The 26,699-nt window shown below is 35.3% G+C and overlaps 1 protein-coding gene across 4 annotated transcripts in view; it reads right to left on the bottom strand.

Annotated features, from left to right (window-relative positions):
* The window catches only part of LOC138694494 (aldehyde dehydrogenase, dimeric NADP-preferring-like), a 197,924-nt gene that overhangs the window by 57,267 nt on the left and 113,958 nt on the right, over positions 1 to 26,699 (bottom strand). For 3 of the 4 annotated variants that reach the window (XM_069818266.1, XM_069818265.1, XM_069818264.1), the window contains exons 2-3: positions 13,396 to 13,433; positions 991 to 1,134 (exon numbers count right to left, since the gene is read on the bottom strand). In XM_069818266.1, the coding sequence (XP_069674367.1) occupies positions 991 to 1,134; positions 13,396 to 13,433 (182 nt within the window). Of the gene's footprint in view, positions 1 to 990; positions 1,135 to 13,395; positions 13,434 to 21,667; positions 21,892 to 26,699 lie in introns of those variants that run through there. The other variant, XM_069818267.1, reaches the window with a different exon arrangement.

The following is a 26,699-nucleotide window of genomic DNA, read 5'->3' on the forward strand; positions in this document are numbered from 1 at the left end:
TAATTTTTCAAGAGAATGCACTTAACAGTACCGATATCGTTATTAAATGGTTTCTCCATAAGCCGATGACAATTACATCATTAGTGTAGGAAGTACTGTCAAGACTCTCAAGATGTTATATATAAACAAAATTTCTAAAGATTAACATTCAGACATGACTAAAGTTCACGAAATTCCTTCCATTCCCAGTATCTTTCAATTCTTATACGACACTACAAACACAAATAACATCTCCCACTTTCTCTCTCTCTCTCTCTTCTCTCCCTCCCACATTTCTTTTTCACCACTATTTACATCATCTCTTCTCCTTCCATCTCCTATTACTTCACTCTTCTTCCACCTTTTAGTGATTTTCTCCATTCTTATGCCATTACCTTTTTTTCTATGTTTTTTCCTTCATCTCCTTTTCCTCCATTCTTATTCTTCCATTCTCTTTTCCTATATTTTTTCTTCTACCTCCTCTTTCCCTTCTTAAGTATTTTCCTTTCACCTCCGCTTTTTTAATTTTACTCTTCTTTCACTTATTCTTTATTAATTTTCTGCTTTCATATCTTTATTCTTTTTCAACCTCTTTTTCCTTCTTCTCTTCATCGCCACAACCACTGTTACCACTATAACTTCTTTCTTTCTTCTTTTATTCCTCAGATTTCCTTATCTTGTCTTCTCCTTTCTTTGCTACTGCAACTGCCACTGCCATCATATGTTCTTCTTTTTCTTCCCCTTGTTCTTTTTTCTGCACTTCCTGCTTCATTCTGCCTTTGTTTATCCACCATCATATATTGTCATTTCCTCTCTCTACGTAATCTTCTACATTTTCTGATATTCCTCAACCATTTAAACTAATCTTTTACAACATTTTTTTTTTTTACTAACCTTTACTGATCAGTAGTAATATGTTACACTTCAATTCTCTCATTGCATAACAGAACTATATACCAAAACTGATGCTCAGTCTAATCAAAAGAAATAAAATATACTAGGCCTACTTACTTTTCTGAGATCCTTCGCAAGTGCTTCAATCATCTCATTGACATTTTCATTATACATACGAAGCAACTGCTTGAGTTGCTTCTCCCGAAACTCGATGGACCTTGTCCGTCCTGTCTCAAAAGCATCCCGTGCTCTTTGAACAACCTGTGACGACAAATAATGGATTATTACATTATCTCATACAGGTTTTATTTTCTCATTATATAAATTATGGAGAAAGAAAGGTGATACTGCAAACAAAAAATTGAACACACTTTTTAGTATATACCTTACAGAGTAACAACATTATTTTATATAATACAAGGCAATTTACTGTTCTTAACCAGTTCTTTCTAAACCCCAACTTAAAAAAATGCACAATTATTCCACAATTGCATTGACACTGAGGACTCACTGTGCAGGTGATACAAATTGACAGAGATATACTGGTTTAAATGCTGCTGCCTCAAAATAGTAGCCTACACAGTATACAGAACTGCAATACACTGCCAAACTCATAAAATTTTCAGACAACACTGCCAAACTCGTCAAATTTTCAGACTGACTGCAGCTTATTTGTCTTGTCACCAAAACAGAAAGTACTTCAGAATGACATTGTCGATGTTTTTTCCTTGAACTAGGGACAGAAAATTCGAATGCTCTGATAAGGATCAGAAATTTCTTTCATATGGAATAAAGTTATTCTAAATAACATTTATACTCCTGAGTCCTGAGAGTATAGTGTACTATACTGTACTTCATACATGATTACGATATAAGATGTATGTGCAGAGACCCAAAGTATAGTATAATATACTTGCATTTGTGTCCTAACTGTAACCTGCAGATTTTTTTCAGCATTTTCCTCATTTCAGTGATCTCTTTCAAACGTACAATTATAAATTAACTTTAAAAATAAAACAAAAAATGCCTCAGGCAGGACTCAGGAGGTTATAGATAATGGATCTCTAACAAGATCGTCTTCTTTATGATGTATTTTAATGTAATTCGTAAGTCAGCAGTTTTTTAATTTCCATTTCAAATATTCTTTCTAGTCAGATAAAACAAAAACTTTGTTACTGTGTAGCATAAAAATTTCCAGCACTAAGCAACTGTACAGCTGCAAAAAAATAGTGGAAATATTTTCCGAAATTTAAACTAAGCATTGCTCATATATTACTAGAATATCTTCTTTTTTCCATTGCAGAGGAACTTTAAAATTAAGAAACCTAAATGGTAAAGAGATTAATTCTGTTATTTATCATTGCAGATAGCATTATCCAATATAAGATATTTATGGATTTCTCAATTTCGCCCCTGACTTCAGAATTTATTTATCAGATCTTCAGTTTTATTAAATGACAAACTAAATATAACAAATTCTATGATGTTTACAGCTTGCTTAGCATTTTATGAGGTTAAGAGAAAAGGCTTTTCAATGCCATCCACCCTGCGCCATCTAAAGCTTTTGTCAGTATACTGTATTACAGGCATTTTGCACAATAATGGCAAATAATTACCTGGAACTCATTCTTTGGTATGCCAATAAAATCAAGTTCGAATATACAAAATTACTAAGTAAAAACTGTCATAAGGAAGAATTGCTTCTCTCAATTCTATTCGCACTATACCTCCCTTAATCCTTAACCTCTACAGAAAAAGTGAAATTCCATTCGATGATGTGGGTAAAGTGCATATTTCAGATCTTACTCTTCGCCAATAACAGCATTAATTAATATCAAATAATTTTTAAAACACCATTATTGTGATACTTCAATATGTGTTCCTGATATTAACCCATTTTAACCTAGCGTTACCATATGGTAACGCAGTGCAGAAAGTAATATAACTTGCTTCATACCCGTCCTTAATTAATAAAACTGGAATTTTTCTTTGTGAATCCAAGCTACATGATTGGTTCTTTCTTATTACATTATGAAATCACAATTTTATTATACCAGTTGGGCAAGAGCAGCTGCGCGATTTAGATGTTGCTTTCTCAGCAGCAATTTTGGAAAGCAACAAGAAGTAAGATCATTTTTTTGTTACTTTGATTAGCTTGATTGTAATGTTTGTTGTGGTATTTTACTTATTGTTGATTGAGTATTCGCGTACATCAAGCACAAGTTTACAATCCGTAACATTGTTGTGGATATAATACATTGTTTCTTACGTTACCATATGGTAACGCTAGGCTAATATGTTGTCACTCATTCTTTGTGCTCTCTTGCTACTAACAGTAAGCTGGAGGAGTTACAGGAAAGCACAAGTAACAAAAATGAATGTTACAAACAGGTGCGTGGAAGTGCACGAGATACTTTGAGAATTAGAAAACGAAAAATTAAAGCATTCTACATACAGTCACCAAAGACCAACTTTGTATCTGACGAGAACTCTGCTGATGTAGAGGATGGCATGTTCGACAACCTAAGTGGAAGGAAAGTGAGTATTGAAGATGGGGTTATTTTTGTTAATAGCGACAGAACAGGTGGACCAGACGATATTCCTTTCATAGAAGAAGAGGAAGTTGAAGAGTCATCTGTGATAGAAAGAGAATGATACCGTCAACATTGCAATGTGTGGAAAAGGTACCATTACGGAAACAAAAGTGGATAAAACAGTATGTTATAACAGTTCAATCGATTTCTCCTGGGAGTGACTTTTAAAGACAAAGATGTGACAAATTTTGTTTTCTTTATAAAAATTCGCTTTATCTATGTAAAAAATGTTTTAGCCCATTTTCACATGGTAGTTAGATGTAGCTATAGAAAATGCTTGGCAGCCAAGTAGAAGATCTGGCTCACAATTGAATGAATTAGAATTCATATGGGAGATTTGAAGAAGTCAGGGCACCCCAAAAGGCTAGGGGTGACCATCTACTTCCAAATACAGCTATAATGGAGCTACGAGACGTGTCCAAAAAGTAAGTTTCCCTGGGGCCGTTTGCAGAAATAAAATACAACTTTATGGAAAGATTTATTCGAACAGATACAGGAGTTGTTGAGTTATTTTTTCAACATATTTCCACCTGAATTGAGACTTTTTGATACTGTGGTATCAACAGAGAGGTGCAAACGGCTGTCACACACTGGTTCCGATTCCAGGCGGGAGACTTCTACGGGGGACAAAAGTTGATCCCACGGTGTGACAAATATCTCAGTTCCGGTGTGAAATATGTTGAAAAATAGTTCAACAATTGCTGTATCTGTTCCAATAAATCTTTTCATGAAATTGTGTTTTCTTTCTGTAAACAGTTCCGGGTAAACTTACTTCCTGGACGTCACTCGCAGAACATCTGATTATATAAGATACGATGGAATGGAACATTAGTGATTCCAATACCCGGAAACAAAAGACAGCGATGTGCTAGTGAGAATGCTCTTCCGACATGCAGCTTTCTCAAAATTTGATGTAGCTCATGTTTTTTGTCATATCATAATAAATGTTTTACCTTATTACCAAAATATGTGAAAATCGCACAACAAATTTATGTAAAACGTTATGTTACGAAAATGTGTTTTGTTCATACGAGTATTTTGTGACAATAATTCCATTATGTATATTTGTTCAGGTATTGTGAAAATAATTTTCTTATTTCTGTATTATTTGTATGGAGTCTGGTATTGTGTGGACATTACGATGAAGTGAAGAGAAACGAATAGATGCATTTGAAATGTGAATAAGGAGAAGAATGGAACGTATTAAGTGGACAGACAATAAGAATTGAACCCGTGTTGGAAAGAGTGGGTGAAGAAAGAATTATGCTGAAACTGATTAGGAAGAGGAAAAGGAATTGGTTGGGTCACTGGCTGAGAAGATACTGCCTACTGAAGGATGCACTAGAAGGAATGGTGAACGGGAGTGAATGCTAAAGAGTTCGGAGCAGAAGAAGATATCAGATGATAGACGACATGAAGATATATGGATCATACGAGAAGACAAACAGGAAGGCAGAAGATAGGAAACATTGGAGAATGCTGGGTTTGCAGTGAAAGATCTGACCTTGGGCAGAACACTGAATGAATGATGAATATATTATTTGTATGCTAAAGTTCAGTTAAGTTCAATAAATTGCTTGAAAGGTGACATTATAAGGCAACAACTCATTCTTTAAGATTTGACAACATAATGACCTAGCGTTACCATATGGTAACGCCCTGTAATGCCACATATTCGCTTCAACAATTGAAAACAAAAGCATTGTTGTGTTCAATTACATCCATTTAATTAATCTATAACAAAATAATCGAAAAACTTGACAAAAAATAATTCAGGCTTTTAAGGGTTAAGAATGAGAGAGAATTTCAAAAATGAAATTTATGGTGGGAAAAATGCACGTTAAGAGATGTTCCCCACATGTTCCCCTATCAACATCCTACTAACTTATCATCACCTTTTACCATTGTCCCATGATGCAGTCTGTCTAGTTATTACTGTAACATATCCTCTGGTGCACATCAAAAGCATTTAAAACAGATTACGACATAGTGACAGAAAGTGAGAGAGGAAAAAAGGGAAGGCTTCAAAACTTCTATTATCATTCACATTTATTAATAGTTTTTGTTTTTGTAAGTTTGTTTTTGACTGCAAATTAGATTTCTTGATGGTTTAGTATGGTTTAGGACATTTTAGTGCTTGAAGCATGTAATTAATGCTAGTATACAGAGTGAACAATAAGTATGGAATATTGTTAATAACTTCTTAAATTTTAATTAAAAAAAAAATTTGTATATAAAAACTGTTGGGAGATAAACCATACAATACCGGTATTATGCCAGTGTTCACAAACAGTTATTGAGACATACAGGATGTGATAGTAAATTAATTTTTTTTAATGACACCCTACATAAAAATTTACATATTCCAAATCTCCATTAAATTTTACGTATGAATGAGTAGAAACATTACCATTCTCCCGTTTCTTGTCTCTTAACTATTTATTAAACTTGTTTCGTAGATTTCAAATTTGAGGCAAACAAGTACGTAAAATCATGTTGAGTAGGCCTAAAACTAAACAAAACACTATGTCTAACTAAACTTTATCACAGATGCTCAAAATGAGAACCATTCACAGCCAAACAGTATCCTAGGCTATCATGAAAACAGTCCATTGTAGATATGAGATTGAACAGAAGTCCTGTAACTGTGAGGAAGACAATGGACTATTTTCGTGATAGACTAAGATATTTTTAGGCTGAGTATGGTTCTCATTTTGAATAAATTTTTTATAAAGTTTGGTTAGTCATAGTGTTTTGTTTAGTTTTATGGCCTACTCAACATGATTTTACATACTTATTTGTCTCAAATTTTAAGTCCACGAAATAAGTTTAATAAATAGTTAAGAGACAAGAAACGGGAGAATGGTTAAAGTTTCTACGCATGCATATGTAAAATTTAATAGAGATTCGGAATATGTAAATTTTAATATAGGGTGCCATTTAAAACAATTAGTTTACTGTCACACCCTATATGTTTGAATAACTAACTATTTTCGAATAACTTACTGGCATAATATTGTACGGTTTATCTCCAACAGTTTTTGTATAAAACTTTTTTTTTGTAAAATTAAAATTTAAGAAGTTATTAACAATATTCCATACTTATTGTTGACCCTCTATACACACGATCTTTCATAAGTAACAAGTCTATCAAAAAATGAACTATTTTGGATAATTTGTTGAAATGATGTTCATCTTGACGAGAAAGAATCCTTCCCGGTGCCGTACAGTCGATTTGGAAACGAACATCCCCTCCCCTTGCCGCCAGAGCTATTAAACAAAAGAATGGTTAGTGTTTTAATCCTGTTTATTAAAACACATAATGTAAAAACAGTTTCAATTGTTCACAAATTATAGTGTTCTGTCTTCCGTTCTGCTAAATGCACAAATGTAAGCAACGTATCAACTCTTCATGGACTCTAGTGAGCATGTCAGGCATAACCATTTGTATCATGTATTCAATTTATTCCACTAATTTAGGAATGGTGCGTGGCTTAGTCGCATAGACAAGATCCTTGATGAATCCCCAGAAAAAAAAAAATCCAGGGGAGTCAAATCAGGTGATCGCGGAGGCCAATGGATTGGGCCTATGCGACCAATCCACCTGCCTGGTAACACTTTGTCTACAGAATAAACGCTTAATTTGAGCGACACTGTTTCCAAGTTCAAACCAGGCAGCAATTTTTCTCTTCTGCAATAACGTTAAGCGGCTGCGAGGTATTTTATCATTCCAGTCTATTACAACCATGTGTATAGGCATGGCCGTGTGCCATTATCCTTGGCATATAGAAGACCATGCTCCAGATCATTTTAAGTTGAGATCAAATCCACATTACAGATGGACAAATAGCTTCCTCTGGCGACAGGGGAAGCGGATGTTTGTTTCCAAACTGACTGTGCCAGGAAGGGCTCTTTCTCGTGAGGTTGAACATAATTTTAATAAAATTATCCAAAATAGTTGATTTTTCGATAGACTCGTTACTTATGAAAGACTCTCCATTTCATTCATTCATTCATTCAGTGTTCTGCCCAAAGGCAGGTCTTTCACTGCAAACCTAGCTTCCTCCAAATATTTCTTACTTTCTGACTTCCTCTGTCTCCTCATATGATCCATATATCTTAATGTTGTCAATCATCTGATATCTTCTTCTGCCACAAACTCTTCTCCCGTTCACCATTCCTTCTAGTGCATCCTTCAGTAGGCAGTTTCTTCTCAGCCAGTGAACCAATAAATTCCTTTTCCTCTTTCTGACGAGTTTCAGCATTATTCTTTCTTCACCCACTCTTTCCAACACAGTTTCATTTCTTATTCTGTCTGTCCACTTCACACATTCCATTCTCCTCCATATCCACATTTCAAATACTTCTATTCGCTTCTCTTCACTTCGTCGTAATGTACCATGTTTCTACCCTATACAATGCCACACTCCATAAAAAACTACTTCACTAGTTTCTTAGTTCTTTTTCCAGAGGTACACAGAAGATGCTCCTTTTTCTATTAAAACCTTCTTTGGTCATTGCTATCCTCCTTTTGACTTCCTTGCAGGAGCTCATGTTACTGCTTATAGTACACCCCTTTCTAGCTAGGTCCAATATATAACGATATATATATTTGTCATTAAGCATTACTTCCTGTGAGATGGTACTTCACAATTTTGTATACAGTGCCATCCCACCCTATTACATAGCAAATTTATGCAAGTCGTAACTTCATTCTCTCTTCCATTCAAAGTACGAATTAACAGGGGAGATGGGGAATTTTCCCTCCTGTTGGAAAGTTATCCTCTTCTTATAAATTCATATTAATATCCCTGCCAGGGATAACTTCTCACAAAATATAATTGTTTTAATACGAATATACTTTATAAAGCATAGTATAAAGTACGCAAATAAAATAATATTGATGTATTATCATCAATGGCAAGCTGACAACAATCAATAACTTAGGAATTACACATCTTACCTTAAGTCTGCTCATGGATATATTATTATAATAATCAAGATCCAAGACAAGCAACTCTGTGAGATCACGCTTTGAACAGTATCGAATGAGGATAATAATAATTTTATGTAGGTATTCTCTATCTAGGATTCTATCCCCCCCCCTCATCAGAAATCGTAATTCGCACTTTGCTTCCATTCATGTTCCCTTTAAATGTATCTTTGTCATATCTCGTTCCCTGCCTATCTATCATTTCCCACTTCTCCACTATTGGCTCCCATACTTATAACCTCCCCTCACTTCACTTCACTTCCTTGCTATTGATATCCTTATTGCCTCCTACTATCTACTTTTTTTTCCTATTTTCTTCCACTATTTTCCCACTACACCAACTCCTTAAATCATGTTTCTTCTTACTCTTCACCCCTCTTCCTTCATAACTGCTCTCTGGATCTGTTCCATTTTTCGCCTGCCTTGTCATTTTTATCTGACTCTGCAACTCTCATACTCGCCTTGGAATCACCCCGAAATCCTGACTGCCCAAATTCTAACGCGTTTGTAGAATTCCGTTACATGTTGATATTTCCTCCTTGTCAGATGACGTCCCAGGCTTCTCTCAATCGCTTAATGTTTGTTTCCGCATTCCGTATCTGACTGTTGAACTCCATGGCACACTTAGTTAGCTATTTTCATTAATGTTTCCCAAGCTGATATCATTTCCAATGCTCATCGACACTAATTTCATAATTTCCTACTTTAGGACTCTCCTATTTCTCTACATTTCTTCTGAATCTACTTCTGGTTCATTAATAAAACAAACAACCCCCCCCCCCCGAGCACACGCTAATTAAAATTTAATGTTATATTTATCTTTAATTTAACAATGTCTTCCTCTTATATGTTTATTTCTAATATAAACAATTCTTCTTTAAGTTAATCGAATTTAAGCTGTCCATACGCATTGCTTTCTTATTTCATTAAGATCTAACATTCTGTTTTATACAACAGAGAAACTAATGTTATTACTTTAAAATTTTAAAGTAATATTAAGTTCTCAGTATTTGTTCGATTATATAAAGCTCCTTCAGATGATGTCATAAAACTAATATCCAAATATATATACGAGTAAAAATTCGTGCATGTGTATGTGTGCATGCATCGGGCCTTTAGTGAATTTGTAATACTCCAATGATAGAGGCAGATTTGGAGAGTTGGCACCTGATTGCAAAAATGAAAGTATGAAGCAATAAACACATGCGGTTTCTTATGAAAGAATATTACACCAAGGACAATTCTACTGTTACTATCCAAAGGGCATATCATCATGTTTTATTATGCACAACAGACCCAGCAAGAAGGCAAAACTCAGCTCAGTCAACCATTGACCTCAAATGCTAAAGAGAGACATTTTTGTTTTACTAGGGTATTCTGTGAACTTTTGGAAGACTTAAATTATACAAAGAATTCGATTTTCGATGAGAAACATTTCATTCAGACAGACAAGTGAAAAAACAAAATCAAGATTCTGGACAACAGAAAATCCAAATGTTGTTGCTAACAAGCTTTTCCATCTGGAAAGAGTTACTGTGTTGTGTGCAAATTCTGCTTATTTTGGATTCATTGATTAAAACGTCACAAGTGATGAGTAAATTTTTAAAGCCATACTTGATATCTGATAAGCTATAATCTTAAATCATATATAAGGGTTCGTCTATGTGTATCTATATAGGAACAAAATAACTTTTAGTTATTTTGTTCCTATACAGGTAAGCAGATGGACCCTTATATTTGATTTATTACCAAGTGGTGAGTACCATACACGAGAATTTTCAGGCATAATTTTGTGCCTTCTTTGTATGGTATGGATATTGATACTAAAAGGCGTTGGTTTCAGCAAAATGGATCAAGGCCTCACACAGCAGAAATTAGCCAGAAATATCTAGTTGAAGTCTGATAGCTGTGGTGTCCTGTAATTATTCAGGTGTATATGATAAATACATATTATAATAACTATCTATGTCCTCAGACTTACCCTTGAGATTATCTTGGGCATTATCTCAAGGATATGGTGTTTCAGAACTCACGAACAATTCCCGAACTTCGACAAACCAACAAAACTGAAATCTTCTCTATTAAGGAGGAAACGATAGAAAGAAATGTATACAATTTTGTTGTCAGTTTCAACATGCCACTGAGAAGCAAGAGGGGAAACAACGAACATATTCTCACAAATTCCAAGCATGTGGAATCTTCTCGAGCTGTGGATTTGTTGCACCTAAAGTTGTCCATATCAGCGCATTAAATTGTATCATGTAAAAAAATGTATCGTATTTAGACCTTGCACTGGTTGCATGGTCAGCCTTCTGATGACGCTTGTGGTGGACAAGGTTGCATTTTGAGTTTTCTTGGGATTCTTTCTTTTTTCCATGTTAAGCATTAACATTATCTTCCGATTTCCTCTTCATTCTCATTTTCCGATCATTGGTTGGTGATATGCAGAGGAGGCTGTCTCATCATCATCCTCCTCCTGAAGGGGGAAGACGAACCCCGTAGCACTATGTCCTATGTTAACCCCCAGCTAGTTGCATTCTCACCCACACTATGTGCTTTGTATCTAATGCCCTTGATTTGGCAATGAAGCCATTATCCTTTGTGCTTCCCAGAATTTTGATACAAGATCATGGTGTGTTTCAAGAGCTTGACAGGTCTCTATGTGGCTCATATCCATCTCTCCATTTTGACGACATAGAAGACAATTCAGTGTGGTTGTTATACCAATTTTAGAGAGATGTTTACTTAAGTAATCATGCCCAGTGATCAATCTAAACATAGCTACTGCTGATTTTCGTGATGTTTCAGATATCAGTTTGGAATCTTTGAGAAGTTTCTTCCAATTTGAGTTTTCATTTTCATTGGTTGATTTAAAATTGTAGGTGCAAAATATTTTCTTTTTTGTAAGTCTCTTCACAGATTCATAGGAGAGATTTTGGATTTTATGCTGACAAATTTTTTATCTCTTTTTTGCTAACAAATTAGCCTTCTCATTTCCTTTTATACCACAAAATGCTGGAATCCACTGAAAAACTAAATTTTTACGTAAACTTTGAACTTGTTTCGTCATACTGTGAATTTCCTTAATGTTCTCAATTTCTGAACACAAAACTGATACTATTGCTTCAATAAAATTGCAGACTTAGAATCTGATAACATATAACAATATTTTTGCAACGTCTTAACCACATAAACAAATTTTTTAGAGATGTGTGTTTTGCTTCAATATCACCATCAAAGTTAATAATGTTTTCACCCACTTTCTTATAAAAGGAGAAGAGGTGACAGGTTTCACCTGTTCCAGCTCCTTCTGTCTCATCTGAGACAACCATCAATATATAGATGTATGTGTCCATTTAGTTGGTGGATATTTGTGAATTGTCTCCAGTGCAAGAGCTTTTGCTTCAGAAGGAGATGTGTTTTTCTTATTAACAGTGTTAAATTGTAGTTTATCGGGAAAGTTTCAAGTGGATTGTTACAAAGTAGCAAATTTTCCTTTATGTTCCGGTATTTCTAAAACATTCTTTAATTTTATCACCTTCTTTATAAATCCAACTTGGGTTTATAAACTAGGATGAGATTTGATATTTCTTCAATGTATCACAATTTAGTTGTCCTATTATTTTCTCATAAATTAACAGACTTTGTGTATCAATTTCTAGGTTGATGGATTTAATTAAACTACTAAGATTTATTTCAAATCATCCGTCCTCAAGTGAGGTTGACCACTGGGATCCAGAATTAACAAACATAAAAGACAAAGAAAAATGAAACGAGCAAAATAATGATTCGATTTGCTCCTGTGATGAGGCGTAGAGCTAGATTTAACAAATATTAAAACACTTTACATAAAAATTAAATAAATAAAATTATCACTATATTGACCTACTATACTTGATAAACTATCATTTTCAAAATGCAGCATGATCCAAATAAAAACTTTAAGGTCAGCATTCAGCTAGCATAATCACAGATTACACATGCTTACAGGAGTTCGCTAAACATGTGGCTGCCACTGGCTCTTTTGCTTGCTGCTGGCTGCATAAGCAAAGTATAAAATACTGAGGGTGCGAGTACACTTGTAATCGATACCTCACATACGTTAGAACTGCAGAATGTAGCACTATGTTTCACTATAAGAACGAACTATGTCAGAGAGTGAGTGAATAAGATAATATACTAAGATTTTTAATTTAAAAAAATCTTATTTGGAAATGTGAGCAGTGCTTACAACAGTTACATGTGCACCTCATCATTCATTGGCCTATATATAAACTCTGTATTGTTGTCCTCAGCTATCATCACTGAATGTAAAGTTCACAGTTTCAAACCTGACTGAGGGTGATGAATATTTTAAGGGTAATTAATTTTTAGCATTGTTTCCTTCAAAACAAAATCGGAGGTGGGAGATTCTGAATTATATTTCATGACATCTCTGAATGAGAGATTCAGACTATATTTACTGGCCACTCCACTCTGCTAATTACTTATTGTTGAGGAAATGAATTTCCCCCTCTAGATGATTCCAGCTTAAAAATGGAATTCATCTCTCGTCAGACTAACAGAGACTAACATAATAATCTTCAACATACCAACATTAACGAACAACCAATTTCATATATGTAGCATAATAAGATATTTTGTATAGCCTATTTCCTATTACTAGTACTGTTACAATGATTACTATTACTACCATTATTGTAACTATTATTATTATTTCTCAAATTACTTCATGTAAACTATAAGAGTTACACACTAATCTGTGTAGGCTACATATGCGTGCGTGCATTTATGTATGAGTATGAGTATAGGCCTAACTTATGGGTAAAAAAGTGGGCAGGAAAACAGGAACAATCTCCAGGCCAGGGACTCAGCAGATTCTGTGCTTTGAGTCAATCAGCTTCTGTGAGAAACACTAACAGAAGGTTCACTTACATCAGAATGTGTCATTATCCTGCCGTTCTCACCGGTTTCTGAAACACAAAGAAAAACTGATTTATATGCTGAGGAAGAAGTAGTGTTGTGACAGGTTATGGTGTGAAGGTTGTCAAAATTATGATTGAAGGAGAGAATGAAGTATGTTTCACTTAAAAATGTTATAATATATTCTTGTTTACAAGTTTCCTTCTTTCGTTTAAGATACACTTTTCATTTAAAACGATAAGGATAGAGAAACAGTATTGCTCTTTTTATGTCAATCGAAATACTCATTTCGAATATTATTTCAGTTTATTTATTTTATTTTAGTAGGTTATTTAGCATCTGAATGAGACGATGGTGATAATGCCAGTGAAATGAATCCAGGGTTCAGCACCGAAAGTTACCCAGCATTTGCTCATATTGGGTTGAGGGAAAACCCTGGAAAAAAACCTCAACCAGATAACTTGCCCCAACCGGAAATCGAACCTGGGCCACCTGGTTTCGTGGCCAGACGCGCTAACCATTACTCCACAGGTGTGGACTTAGTTTATGGTATGCTTACAGGGTTGGGCAGTATTTGAAATACATTTGTATTTTGTATTTTGTAATTTGTAAGGATTTTCGAAAGTACTTTGTATTTAAATACATAAAATTGATGTATTTTGTATTTCAAATACTCAAAATACTTTCTTCTTCTTGTTGTTGTTCTTCAAGTTTTGGATTTGAATTTGAAGAATGAACTTTTGTCTTGTTGTTGTTGTTGTTGTTGTTATCTAATGCCGGGCTTTGGCAACGAAGCCATTAGTGTTCTTGCTCTCCAATATTTCTCTGTGGTGGATCCATCAGGTAGAACTTCACAGGTTTGTAGATGATCTTCAGTCATTTCTTCTTCTTCTTTGTCTTATTTGCCTACCCATTTCAGTTGTGCTAGCCATACACTTAGTTTTCTTGCCATAACTGATTTCCTTAATGCCACAAAGAAATCTCCAACAGCATCAAGGATCCATCACCCAACACTTGCTAAATGTTTGGCATTATGGAATGCGTCTAGGAGATTCAAATACTCAGAAATTATATCAGATGTCTTGAAATATTCATTAAAGTTTCCTTGCTCAACTCGATGGAATTCTCTTTAGACTCAATCTCCAAATATTGCAATTCAAACATGATATAAACAGTATATGTGAAAAACTGGGATTGCCAACCTTCAAAGAGGTTGAGTTTCAGCACCTTGAAGAATATTGTGCAGTTCTGAAACCCACTGACGTAGCCCTTAATTTAATACAAAATGAGACCATGTGCTATTATGGCCAACTTTTGTCCATATTAATTTCCCTTAAAAACAGATTACATATTCTGTTACCTAGTAATCTATGCCATCTATTCCAAGTAACTCCAGTCCTAATAAGTTCACTTTCATCAAGATTTAAAGCGATGTTTGATCTGATCCCAGAAGAAAATTGAGCTATTTTGGCAGCTTGCTCCACCCATCATTGAAGATGAGATGGCTACCTGACATTGCCTCACCAAATGATAAGAAGAGGACACAGAACATGTGTGTGAAATCAGCTGAGCAGTTGTCTGCTACATCTTTGGTCAGTTCAGACGATGAAGATGATGAAAACAATTTTCATATTTTCAACTCAAGTAAAACAGACTTGAAAAGCAAAAAGAAAAGAGCTTGTCTGCTGTGGAGTATGAGCTCATACAATTCTTCAATGACAAAGGGACAACCCTGTGCACTCTAGAGAATTACCAACAGTGAAACAAGCTTTTATAAAGTATAATACAAGTTTGTGTTCCTCTGCGCCTGTAGAAAGACTGTTCTGTTTTGCAAGATTTATTCATTCACAAGCAAGGGGATCCTTATCTTATGAACATTTGAGGAACTGGTTGTTTTCAAAGGGAGCAGTAATTATTCATATGTAGCATAATTTCATTGCTGACTGGGAAAAGGAAGAATGTTCAGTTACAGTGTTAATATAAAACTTCGAGGTAAAAATAATGTTAATATAATATTTTAGATTTTCAGTAATATTCTTATTTCTTTAGGCATATATATATATTGCATCCAGTATTTGAAATACAAATGTATTTTGAGTATTTGAAGTACAAATGTATTTTGGTTAATTTTTTTAAAGTATTTTGTATTTGTATTTCAAATACAATTATTTGAAGTATTTTGTATTTGTATTTGAAATACTTGGATGTCAGTATTTTGCCCAGCCCTAGCTATTTAGAAGCATGGATTGCAGATAATGTCACCAGTGATTGGCTTTTTACGTTGTCACATACACAGCACTGATTTTGCCATTTGCATTAAATTCATTCAATTATAAGCTGTACAACACTGATTTTGCCATTTGCTTTAATTCAATCATAAGCTGTATCTTTTCGTTCATCTGTGTGCATATGATGTTTGTTTTTACTGAATAGCAGTGGTGGCTCTGAAAAAGTACCGGTACTGCAGAGCTACACATCCAATTACCCTATAAATCACAGATTTATTAATTTAAATACATACAATATGAAGAATACAGCACAAAAATCTGGTAATTCACATTTTATTGTTTTTACAAGAGAGCAAGTTAAAAGTTTCAAGACCCGTTACATTGTATTGTCTTTGGGTTATCATTCTTCAAATGTCTTTGGACTAATGAGGTTATTATTCAGTACAGTTAAACTACACAAATCTACACTACCCGAGATATTACATGACATCCAAAACAGAAAATCGATCATTTTGGACTTCTTTTTTTCTCTTGTACGGAGGAGGGATCCGAAGGCTTACACTGCAGCCTGAGACTTATTGTGCTTACCACTTCTATTCTATGAATGATTGGGGTAGCCAAACAGCCACGCTCTTATACAAATACAGCACGTCACACTGTGAACTTAACCCAGGCTATGGTATGATTGATGATGATATGTGAATTGATGGCAAGAAGAGTCCGAGGTCAAATATCGAAAGTTACCCAGTAATTCTGCTTCATTTGGTTAAATGAAAATCTCGAGAAAAAATCCCAACCAGGTAACTTGTCTCAACCAGTATTTGAACCTGGGCTGGTTCATTTTACTGTCAGACATGCTAGTCATTACTCCACAGTGGTGAACTTAATTTTGGACTTACCAAGTTTTTCTCCTGTGCTCTTCATATATTATTTTTTCCTAATAGTACAATTATTATACAGTTGGCTATATTAGGCCTAATATGAACCGAGAACTTAACATATTCACTTAGCTTTGTTAGGAACTATAGGAGCATTCAGTATCAGAGTGATTCCACGTTAGCTTTTATGATCTGTGCACAAAACCAATCTTCTATCTTACACCTCAATTTTCTTATAGCAGGTAGTTAAAGAGCACATGCACTAAGTACTGTGCAGAACTGCGACCAAGTCAGTTCTTTCCTCTTGAGACTAGCTCTTCCTTTGAAATCTGCTAAAAGTCCGAATACATTTCTCAAAATAGAAATTGCAACAATACCAGTTTCAGTGCTATAGGATTGTTTGGAATGCAGTCCCACGTCATTGGCAGTCGACTGTCTGTGAGTGAAGTGAAGCGATCTGATGTCAAACATGCCCAGACAACGGAGTAGAGTGCAGTATTAACAACTATTGCAAATTGAGAGGGCTCGAACTGTTGGACTGTATGAGAATGAGTTTCTCTCTTAGGAATGTTGCTGTATGTGTTGGTTGTAATGCATCTACAGTACATCTACGGAAACAATGGTCAAATGAGGGGACACAAGCTCGTAGACCTGGCACAAGACCACGCAGAATGACGACAGAGAGGGAGGATCGATGCATCATTCCAGTGTCTCTGAGGAAACCCCAAGCAATGTCAGCTCAAATTCGTGCAACTGTGGCTCCCCATGTTACCGGACAAACACTTGGTAACCGTTTGCATGAAGCGGGCTTGTGATCCCGTGTTGTTGCAACTGGTGTTCCATTGAGACACCAATTTCAACAAGTAAGGCTGGCCTGGTATCAGGAAAGATCACACTGGGAGGAAGAATGGCAAAGAGTCATCTTTAGCGATAAATTTCGATTTTGTCTTGGCCACAATGATTGTCACAATCGTGAACTGGGGAGAGAGGACGAGAAGATCTTATTGCTGAAAAACACAGTGTCTATACCAGACATTATGGTCTGGGGAGCTATTGGCTTTAATGTCATATCTCCATTGGTGATTATTCAAGGCAAAATGAATGCTTGACAGGATGTCAACAGAGTAATCAATCCAGTGGTTGTTACTCTCATGATGAACATTGAAAATGGAATGTTTCAGTACGACAATATCCATCCTCACACTACAGTGATCACCATGGACGCTCTCAAACAGATCACAACACTATGATGGTCTGCCAGGTCTCCGGACTCAGTCCAATCGAACATCTGTGGAACATGATGGGTCTAAGAGTGTACAATTCTCCACAACTAACCCTTACTATTGCACAACTGACCCTCGTAGTTCAACAAGCATGGAATAACATTCCTCAGGAAGAAATCCAGAATCAGGTTCAATGACTCGAAAAATTCAAAACTGTATTGCAGCTCGTGGAAGTCACATCCTCTACTGAATTTTGTAATAAAGTGAGCACAGAGGAATCTGAATTTTTTTATCATTGCATCACTGTTAAACAATCTTCCTATACCTTCAATTTCAGCTTTATCATTCCATCTGTTCATGGTGTTGAAATTTCCATTTTGAGTAGTATAGTACGAGAATCTAGTTGTTGAAAAGAAGGAAACTATGACTGACTCCCTATCACATTGCATATATTGGTTGAATTGAACTAAACACTAAACTTCTTTTGTTCAATGATTCATTTGTACTCTTATTATTGTTAGCACTCCACAGGATAATGGAAGCTTATTCCCTACTTCATCAACCTAAGACGATATTTACTGTACTCTCATTTAATGTGACAACGCTTTTTAGTTCTTTTAGCACTCTGGTTATTATATTATTTGTGTCTTTGTTTTATGAAGAATTTTAGACAAGGAAGCAAATAGCCATAGTAGCTGACGCACTCTTTTGAAACCCTACTACTACTCATTTAATGTATATGTCATTTATTTGGGGATATAACAGGAAAATTGCTTTGAGACCTTTACAAATTATTCAAAATAGAACTTTAAGAAATGTATTAAACGTTTTCATTATTTGACTCCAGTTAAATATCTAGGCTATATCAATTTTCTTTCGTTTTACCAGTTGAACTAATTATCAAATTAGGTGCTGCTATTTTCATGTACAAAGTTATTAACAATTTAATGCCTAGCAATATTTTATTTCAGATTAATAAAGATATAGCCTACTTACATACCTAAGACAAAAAGAAAATATTTTTTTTTCTCAGCATGACTCAGTAACTTATGGAATGAAAGGGATTAACATTTTTTAATAACTTTTAACCAACTTCCTTGATTTGTATTTGTACTTAATGCAAATAAAATTAATTGTCAGAAAGTCAGGCATTATCATTATCTATTGTAATAAAGAAGTTGTGTAATAAGATATGACTACAAATCAGTTTTAACCTTTTCCTGAAAACTTGCCCTTTTGGAGAAGTCATCTTCTTGCACATTCATTTGTAGTCAATGATGGATACTCCTTTGCCCTTGGATAAAAAAATTCGGCAAATTCGTTCTAGGAAAGATATGAAGGCCACTAATCACAAGTATACTCAATTAATTATTTTTTTGAGCAGAAATCTTTGGCGACAAACTTTTCTTTCACATGCAATAATGTTTTTTTTTTTAAAGGAAAGTTCTGAACTAAGACTTTTTATGAAGACCCTAGCTCCAGATCTCTCCATCAAATAATAATACCTATGAAGTGCTGTATATCAGCCACTACTTCAGGATAGATAAATCATTTTCCTCAACAAAGATTTCAACATAAGCAAATATTGACATTTGCTGTTTAGGGATAATGAAAACACAGGGGTACGGAGGGAGGGAGGGAGGGAAAGAACAATTGTTAATTATTGTCGGCAAGACTACAACTGAGAAATTTAGAATTGGTCTAATTGCATACTGATTCGCGAGCACTTGTGGCTCACATTCAAATAAACAATAGAATTGGTTATTTTTTTTTTAATTTAAAGATTTACCACCTAACAAACTTTCACATACCAGTACTACAGTTTGAGAACCATTGCTTTAATGAGTAGAAATTGAACAGTGAATGAAGTTACAAGGTCAACATTCAAGAGATACAAACAATTTTTTTAAAGAGGCGAAATAATGGTGACACCTCCTTTAGTATAGTTTCTCTTTGGGAAATCTCTATTGTTAAGCACCATTGGAATAATCAACCATAAAAGTCCCCAGCTCGTTGCTTTAATTATCTTTTAATCTGAATAAGCCAATATTTAAATATTTATTACTGTCAAATTAATTTTTCCTCGTATTCGCTAGGCTATATTAAATGTACGGTACTGTATTCAAATTTATAAAAACTTTGTTATCCCTATTCTGGATCCCTGTGGTCACCCTTATTAGAAGGTGGATGATTTTTTAATCTTTCATCATTCATTCATAACGTTCTGCTCAAGGGCAGGTCTTTCACTGCAAACTCAGCATTAACTCTCCAGTCTTTCCTATTTTCTGTCTTCCTCTTAGTCTCAACAATGATCCATACATCTTAATGCCGTTTAATCTTTCTTCATTTGCTTGTATTTCTAGCAGGGTACCGTGGTACTGTAAAAGTTCAGTCCTTCGGATGACAGGATGTTAGGAGAGAATAGTTCTTAAATTTAAAATTTAAATGGATAGACTTATTTTGAAGGATAGACTAGGCCTACACAGTAATTTGTACTACAATGATACTATTCACTCCCTGTAGTTCTCGTTGAGAAATTGTGGCAATCTGGAGGATATTAAATTAAATTCTTTCAAGGTGTGTGATTTTTTTTTTCTCTTGTATACGACATCTTTTAATTTACCGGTACCTCAGAGATACAAATCGCAAGGGGTTACATCGGAAATGTGTAAATGTGGGTGGACACTACTCATTATGAAATAAGAAACGTCTTTTCTAGAATATCATCTGGGGGACGACAGTGCAAAAGCTACCGTACATAAAATTGGAAAGACAAAAATGTAAAGTTTGTTTAATTTTTAAAAAGTTTGAATTACAGGAGTCTGAGTGCAAAGTTGGCAAATCTGAAAAGCAAAATATGAAGTACCTAGGCTAGGTACAGGGTTTATGTTTTCTAAACGAAGTCGCTTAAGTTTAAAAGTCTAGCAATAAATATAATAATTAAGAACTTATGTTTGCTATCTTGATTTGAGATTGAAGTTCTAGCTGATATGTACGGTACCTACATCTACTGTAGGCCTATTATCAGGCAGTGCATCTCACTTGATATGTGTCAGAGGAAGAATTGTTTGTATGCATCTGAAGTATGATTAGTGTAATAATTACACTGTAATATGTAGCTAATCGGCGATGTATGCAATGGAGGGGGAAAAGAACTGGCCACCCTACCCCATTATCTCCTGGTCTAGTTGCCTCATAAGTAGTGCCTTGTTGGTATCATTTGTGAGGTTCATACTAGTCTTCGGACAGTTGACTAAACAACTAATAATGTTATGTCAAACCTAATACACAATAGGCTACTTTGTTTCGCGAAACATGTCACCTGTAACTTAATTATTATTCATGCATAACACAACTACATCTATTACAGTAGTCTATTGCTATTGGTAATTTTTTGTTTCTTTAAGAGTTTTAGACTGGTCTAGAATCTAGAAAAACACTCCCTGTTCACGTCAGCTGATCGTTCCACTGCAACAATTATTTACTAGTTTTGGATTCGACAGGCTATCCTAAAACGCCTATTACACTGTATTGGGCCTACAACGTAATACTTTTCGGCTTTTATAGAATATAAAATAAATAGAAGAAATCACAGCGATGCAGAAACAAAATGAAAAAGAACAAATAAACACTAAAATACCGTATACCTCTGGATTGAACATCATACTATCGTTTAAAATCAAGTAATTAATTACGATAACAATTTACAAGAACTCAAGAAGCCAATTAAATGGCAATTTTATTACTGTACAGTATTTACAAACGACTAACCTAGATAATCATAGACTGACATTTAATTGAAAGTACTGGAACACAATAATAATTCACTATATTAAAACTGCAGTTTTTCGTTTAAACAACTTTCAGACACTTTCGGCGGCAAACTTCTTTAATCACATCTAAATTGAACTAAAATGTCATGAGAGAAATACAAGAACATAATAACAGAACTTACATGGAGTAATATGATGTACTTCTTCCTTCCTGAAGTGTCGAGTTACTGCAGTGAATACTGGTATACGATGAAACCTAATTTTAAAATATGTACAGTCATCATATCCACTTACTGATAACAGACATTACCTAATTACAATTACGCATAAAAACATGACTGCGCCTGGCCTTTGTATTTACACTGGGTACTGAACATATGACTAGGCGCTAGAGATGGGTAAAAAATAACACAACAGTTATTTTGGAACTGTTCCGGTCTCGGAACTGTTGCAAAAATGAACAGTAGGTCGGAACCTCCTGTTCCGAAATAACAGTGTTCCGACTCCGAGCTGCTCACTTGCCCAGCTGTTGCGGGCTCGCAGTACCGCGTTGCACAGGGTATGTTCCGACTCTCTCGGAACTGTTGCAAAAATGAACAGTAGGTCGGGACCTCCTGTTCCGAAATAACAGTGTTCCGACTCCGAGCTGCTCACTTGCCCAGCTGTTGCGGGCTCGCAGTACCGCGTTGCACAAGGTATGTTCCGACTCCGAGATAACAGTCGGAACGTCGGAGCTTGTTCCGATGAACCGACAGCTGCAGTTACAATGTTCTCGTTGTTCTTTATGTTATACTTGGAACTTCGTTGGATGAAGTTGGTACTTGAAACTCTCACGTGGTTGGAGGGGGGCGCATGGAAATTGAAATCCTTGCGGTGGCGCGAACTTTAATATCAACATTTGTAAGACTGGCCAATCATCTGTAATGTTATAGTAAGTATTTAATAATCTGTAATATTCATTCCCGCTTTATGGTTTATTTCACCATTAGTTGACTAATTCTGTTTTATAAACATTCTACAAAGTCATAAAGTACGCATACTATTATTAATTCATTGATCAGCTGATTCTATACAAAGGTTAAAGTCGTAAATGGTAATGAGTGGTTTAGTTACAATGTCTGTATGTCGTTTGTTGAGGTTAAGTCTGACAAGCACAAGTTTTTGTGCTATCTTCTCTGTTATCAAAGAACGACAAAAATGTTGTAGCATTATTTGTTGGAAACTACCCATATAAGTACTGATTTGGAGAGCGAGGTTTAATGCGAAGTTTAAATTACACTTTGGTAAAGATGCGATTCCAACATTTTACTAACCCACTGCGGGGTTTCCAGGTTTCAGTACTGCCAATATATATCTTTTTTATTTATGAAATTGTAATATTTATTATTATTATTATTATTATTATTATTATTATTATTATTATTATGATTATTATAACTGCATTAAGAAAAGTAAAAATAAAAATTAATGATTTGTTTTTTTTATTATGTAATAGAGAGAAGAGAAATTACATACCATATGTTTTAAATGTTATGTTATTTTTTTTAGTTGGCTACCATGTCTTTATAACTTTATGTACGAAAACAAAGTGTTGTATTCTGTCCTTGTAGTCAACAGCTGTTTAATTACTAACATTAAGCTTTTGAGTTCTGTCCGCATGCACAGCAATTTTCCAAAATCGATTCGAATGTGCATTGCAGTGCCATCTATAGATAAGAATGTGTACTATGTCATGCCTATGAGTGCTCCAGTGTGAGCATAATGGTAAAGAGGGAGGGTACTGTACCGTTCGTTTGAACGACTCAACGACTCCGACTCATCACCACTGGTGACTGTTATTTCGGAACTGTTATTTGGAACATAGTATTTTTTCGGAACCGGAACAGTCGGAACTGTTCCGGGAAAAGAACAACTTCGCCCATCACTACTAGGCGCGTTCGTAAACAAACCGGTTACGACGAGAGACAAGAGCAGAAAGCTGTGACGGTCTGATAACCTTAGGCTTACCAATATATCAGTGGCGGATTTTCAATGCCAAATATCTTACCAGAATACAATATGACAGTATTAAGTCCATCTGAATTAGGATCTGAGACAAGTTATAGCAAATAACGGACATATTTTTTCCTTTTATATTAATTTTATTATTCAATACAACCAAAGACTTTACACTAAAAAGTCTTGGTATAAAGTTTTTGATACATTTAAGATGTAAATTACGTCAAGTCGACCACATCCAGTTAGTGATGCACGCTCGCTATAGGCCTACTGTAGATCAGCGGTCAACAGCATAGTGCACCCTCGGGCTAGCGTCTCTTACTCACGGATAAGACATTTCATTGGCGTGCTTCCGTGGCTGGTGGTGAGTATGCTGCCTCCCTCTCCCTTCTGCACGACGCGACGGTGCATATTCCGATACACTTCTTACCCGTTATCCATTTCAGCGAGTGGTGACCACTGCTGTTGTAGTACAAATAATTCGTACCGAAAAATAACAGATAACGCTGTAACCTGCACAGTCAACATAGCAGCCTCGGGACAGGTTTCAATGTCTATCTTCCGATTGCACTTCGCCATTCTTCTCTGTCGCGCCACATCTTCCAAATCCCTTACAGACATCACTACTGTTATCCCATCTCGCCAGGTAGTTCTTGGTCTTCCTTCTTACTCCATATCTTCCTGATCCTGAACTTCGACTATTTATTTGATCATCAGTGAAATGAAGAGTGTAAATAAATTTATATGAAACTTGAATAACCATCCGTGAACATTTTCTTCTTCGAACTTGCAATACTTCATGTAGGTCTAACATACATTTTATATAAAGTTGAGGAAGTTGATTAGACATTAAAAAGCTGATTATTATTGCACCTACAAAATTAGGGTTACCAGATATTCATTAGTGAAAAACAGGACAAACTAGTTCAAAAAGCAGGACGAAGTCCGGACTTGTAGATGTCTTATTCTTTAGGACTTTTTGAAATTCAGAAGTCGAATTTAATTGATTATTGCTTGTTAAGTTGCTTAGGCATATATAAAATAATTATCTGTACAATAAAATAAAATAAAAATAAAATAATTAAAATAGTTAAAATAAAAAATACAATCACAGTACAGTACATTTTAATTCCAACATTGTATATAGAAACAAAAGCCTACATGAGAAACAACAACCTAATTTTACACGTAGCCATAATTACAAAAACTACCTACTTCACTCACCATATAATTTGCTGACAGATCACTGAAACAATGGCCTTCACTACACTCGGAAGAATAATTTCGTATGTTTACAGTTTTACTGATGCTGATTTTCAGGTGAAAAAATATTAAATTGGCTCAACCTCGTGTTACTGGTGGTATCGCGTATCGCGGATTATGCTAGTGTTTATGCACGCAGATCGACCGATTTTACGAACAAAGCGTGGTCTGTCATGGTCGATTCGTGGCTTGTATACGAAAGAGAATACTGACCATTGACGCAAATACTTGCAGCACTATTGTAACGTTGTAACGAAAGTTTATTGACCAGTGATGCTAATACTTGGAACATTATTCTACCATTGCAATGAGTTCAGACTCTGAATAAAATATATAGACGAAAAACTATTGTTTTATTCGCAGTTCAGAATTATGTTTTGAAATGTAATTATAAAAAAATGAGATGATTTGGACTTTTCCATAAAAATACGGACATTTAACAAATTTTCAAAAATAAATACGGACAGCAGGACAAACCTTCAAAATACGGACATGTTCTGCTAAATACGGATGTTTGGTAAGCCTAACACAATTTATGGTGATAATAATTATTTTATTATTAGGTTTGTTCCAGCAAACAATTCAGAACGCGTTCCGAAGTAATACCTCAGTCTAGTCGAAGGTCGAGTTGTTGAGGGTACTAGGAACAATAGACTGTGCCGGTACTATTTCTTATTCTCTGTTGTGAGGCGATAGTAGCGATCCTAGTGGTTAGCAACTATCTATGGATGCATATTCCCTACGTATTGAGCTCGTGACTGTATGTGTTTTCCGCGGATAAGAGACGCTAGTCCCAGGGTGCTCTGCACTGAGGACCGCTGTACTAGACTGTGGTAATACCAAACTTCTTTCGACGCATGCGCCAGTTATGTACTGTGTCAGAACTAGTTCGGGATTTTACGTTGTTGGAACGTTTTTTTAACTCTTCTTTCACGGCCTTCGAAGTTTCTTCTCATATTAAAATTATATTCATCTTTCGAACTTAATTCTTCGTAAAATATATCGGTATCACTTCCCAAAATACTCATTATGGACTATTTTTTTTATTTTGACCTGTCTAGTCTCGAAACATTTTAACCGCAGCTTCAGATTAAACATTTGCGCGTCAGCAGTTCAGAATTACCAATTCTTGCTTTTAATCGAGAACCAATTTCACTCGTTCCGAACGAATTCTAAAGCACGTTGGAACAGGTAACTGGGAGTTCAGTTCGGTTCAGAATCAGTTCTAGTCTTGTTGAAACGCACAATGAACTACTGCGCATGAACAGGCAGTTCAGAATCGATTCTGAACCGTGCTGCAACAAATCTGTTACTACTACTACTACTACTACTACTACTACTACTACTACTACTACTACTACTACATCTTGTCCATTTCGCCTACAATGCAGTTTGAATTATGAATAAATTACGCAGTTCGGGTTCCTGAATTAGGCCTATTTGATATTTGCTACCTCAGAAAAACCCAATAAGGTAAGTCAAGCGGAATTCAGACACACGCCCGACCGCAGCTCGGAGTAGGCGTCCCGTTCGCTACCTGTGGACCTCGCTGGTGACCATCAATAATAAATATACTGTAGTTACTAATAAAGTAATAATCAGCTTATAACTTCAATACCTAAACAAGGCGATCTCTTTAGGCAATGCAGAACACTGCAATGCAAATGACATACAGTATATTCTTACCACATCAGTTAAATATTTTGGAGTACTTCTAGACAAACGTTTATCTTACAGGCATCACATTCAAAACATAAGAGACAACATTTCAAAGATACATGGCACTCTATCCACTTTTCAAAAGTCTGACTTCAAGGAAAGCAAAAGTCATGCTGTATACATCAGTCATCAGATCATACATCCACTACTGCTGTGAGATATGGGGCCAAACTCATCCCCGCCACCTGAAGAGTCTGGAAGGAATTCAAAGAGCTGTCTGCAGAACAATCACTG

Source organism: Periplaneta americana, chromosome 2, assembly GCF_040183065.1.
Source record: "Periplaneta americana isolate PAMFEO1 chromosome 2, P.americana_PAMFEO1_priV1, whole genome shotgun sequence".
NCBI classification, from domain to species: domain Eukaryota; kingdom Metazoa; phylum Arthropoda; class Insecta; order Blattodea; family Blattidae; genus Periplaneta; species Periplaneta americana.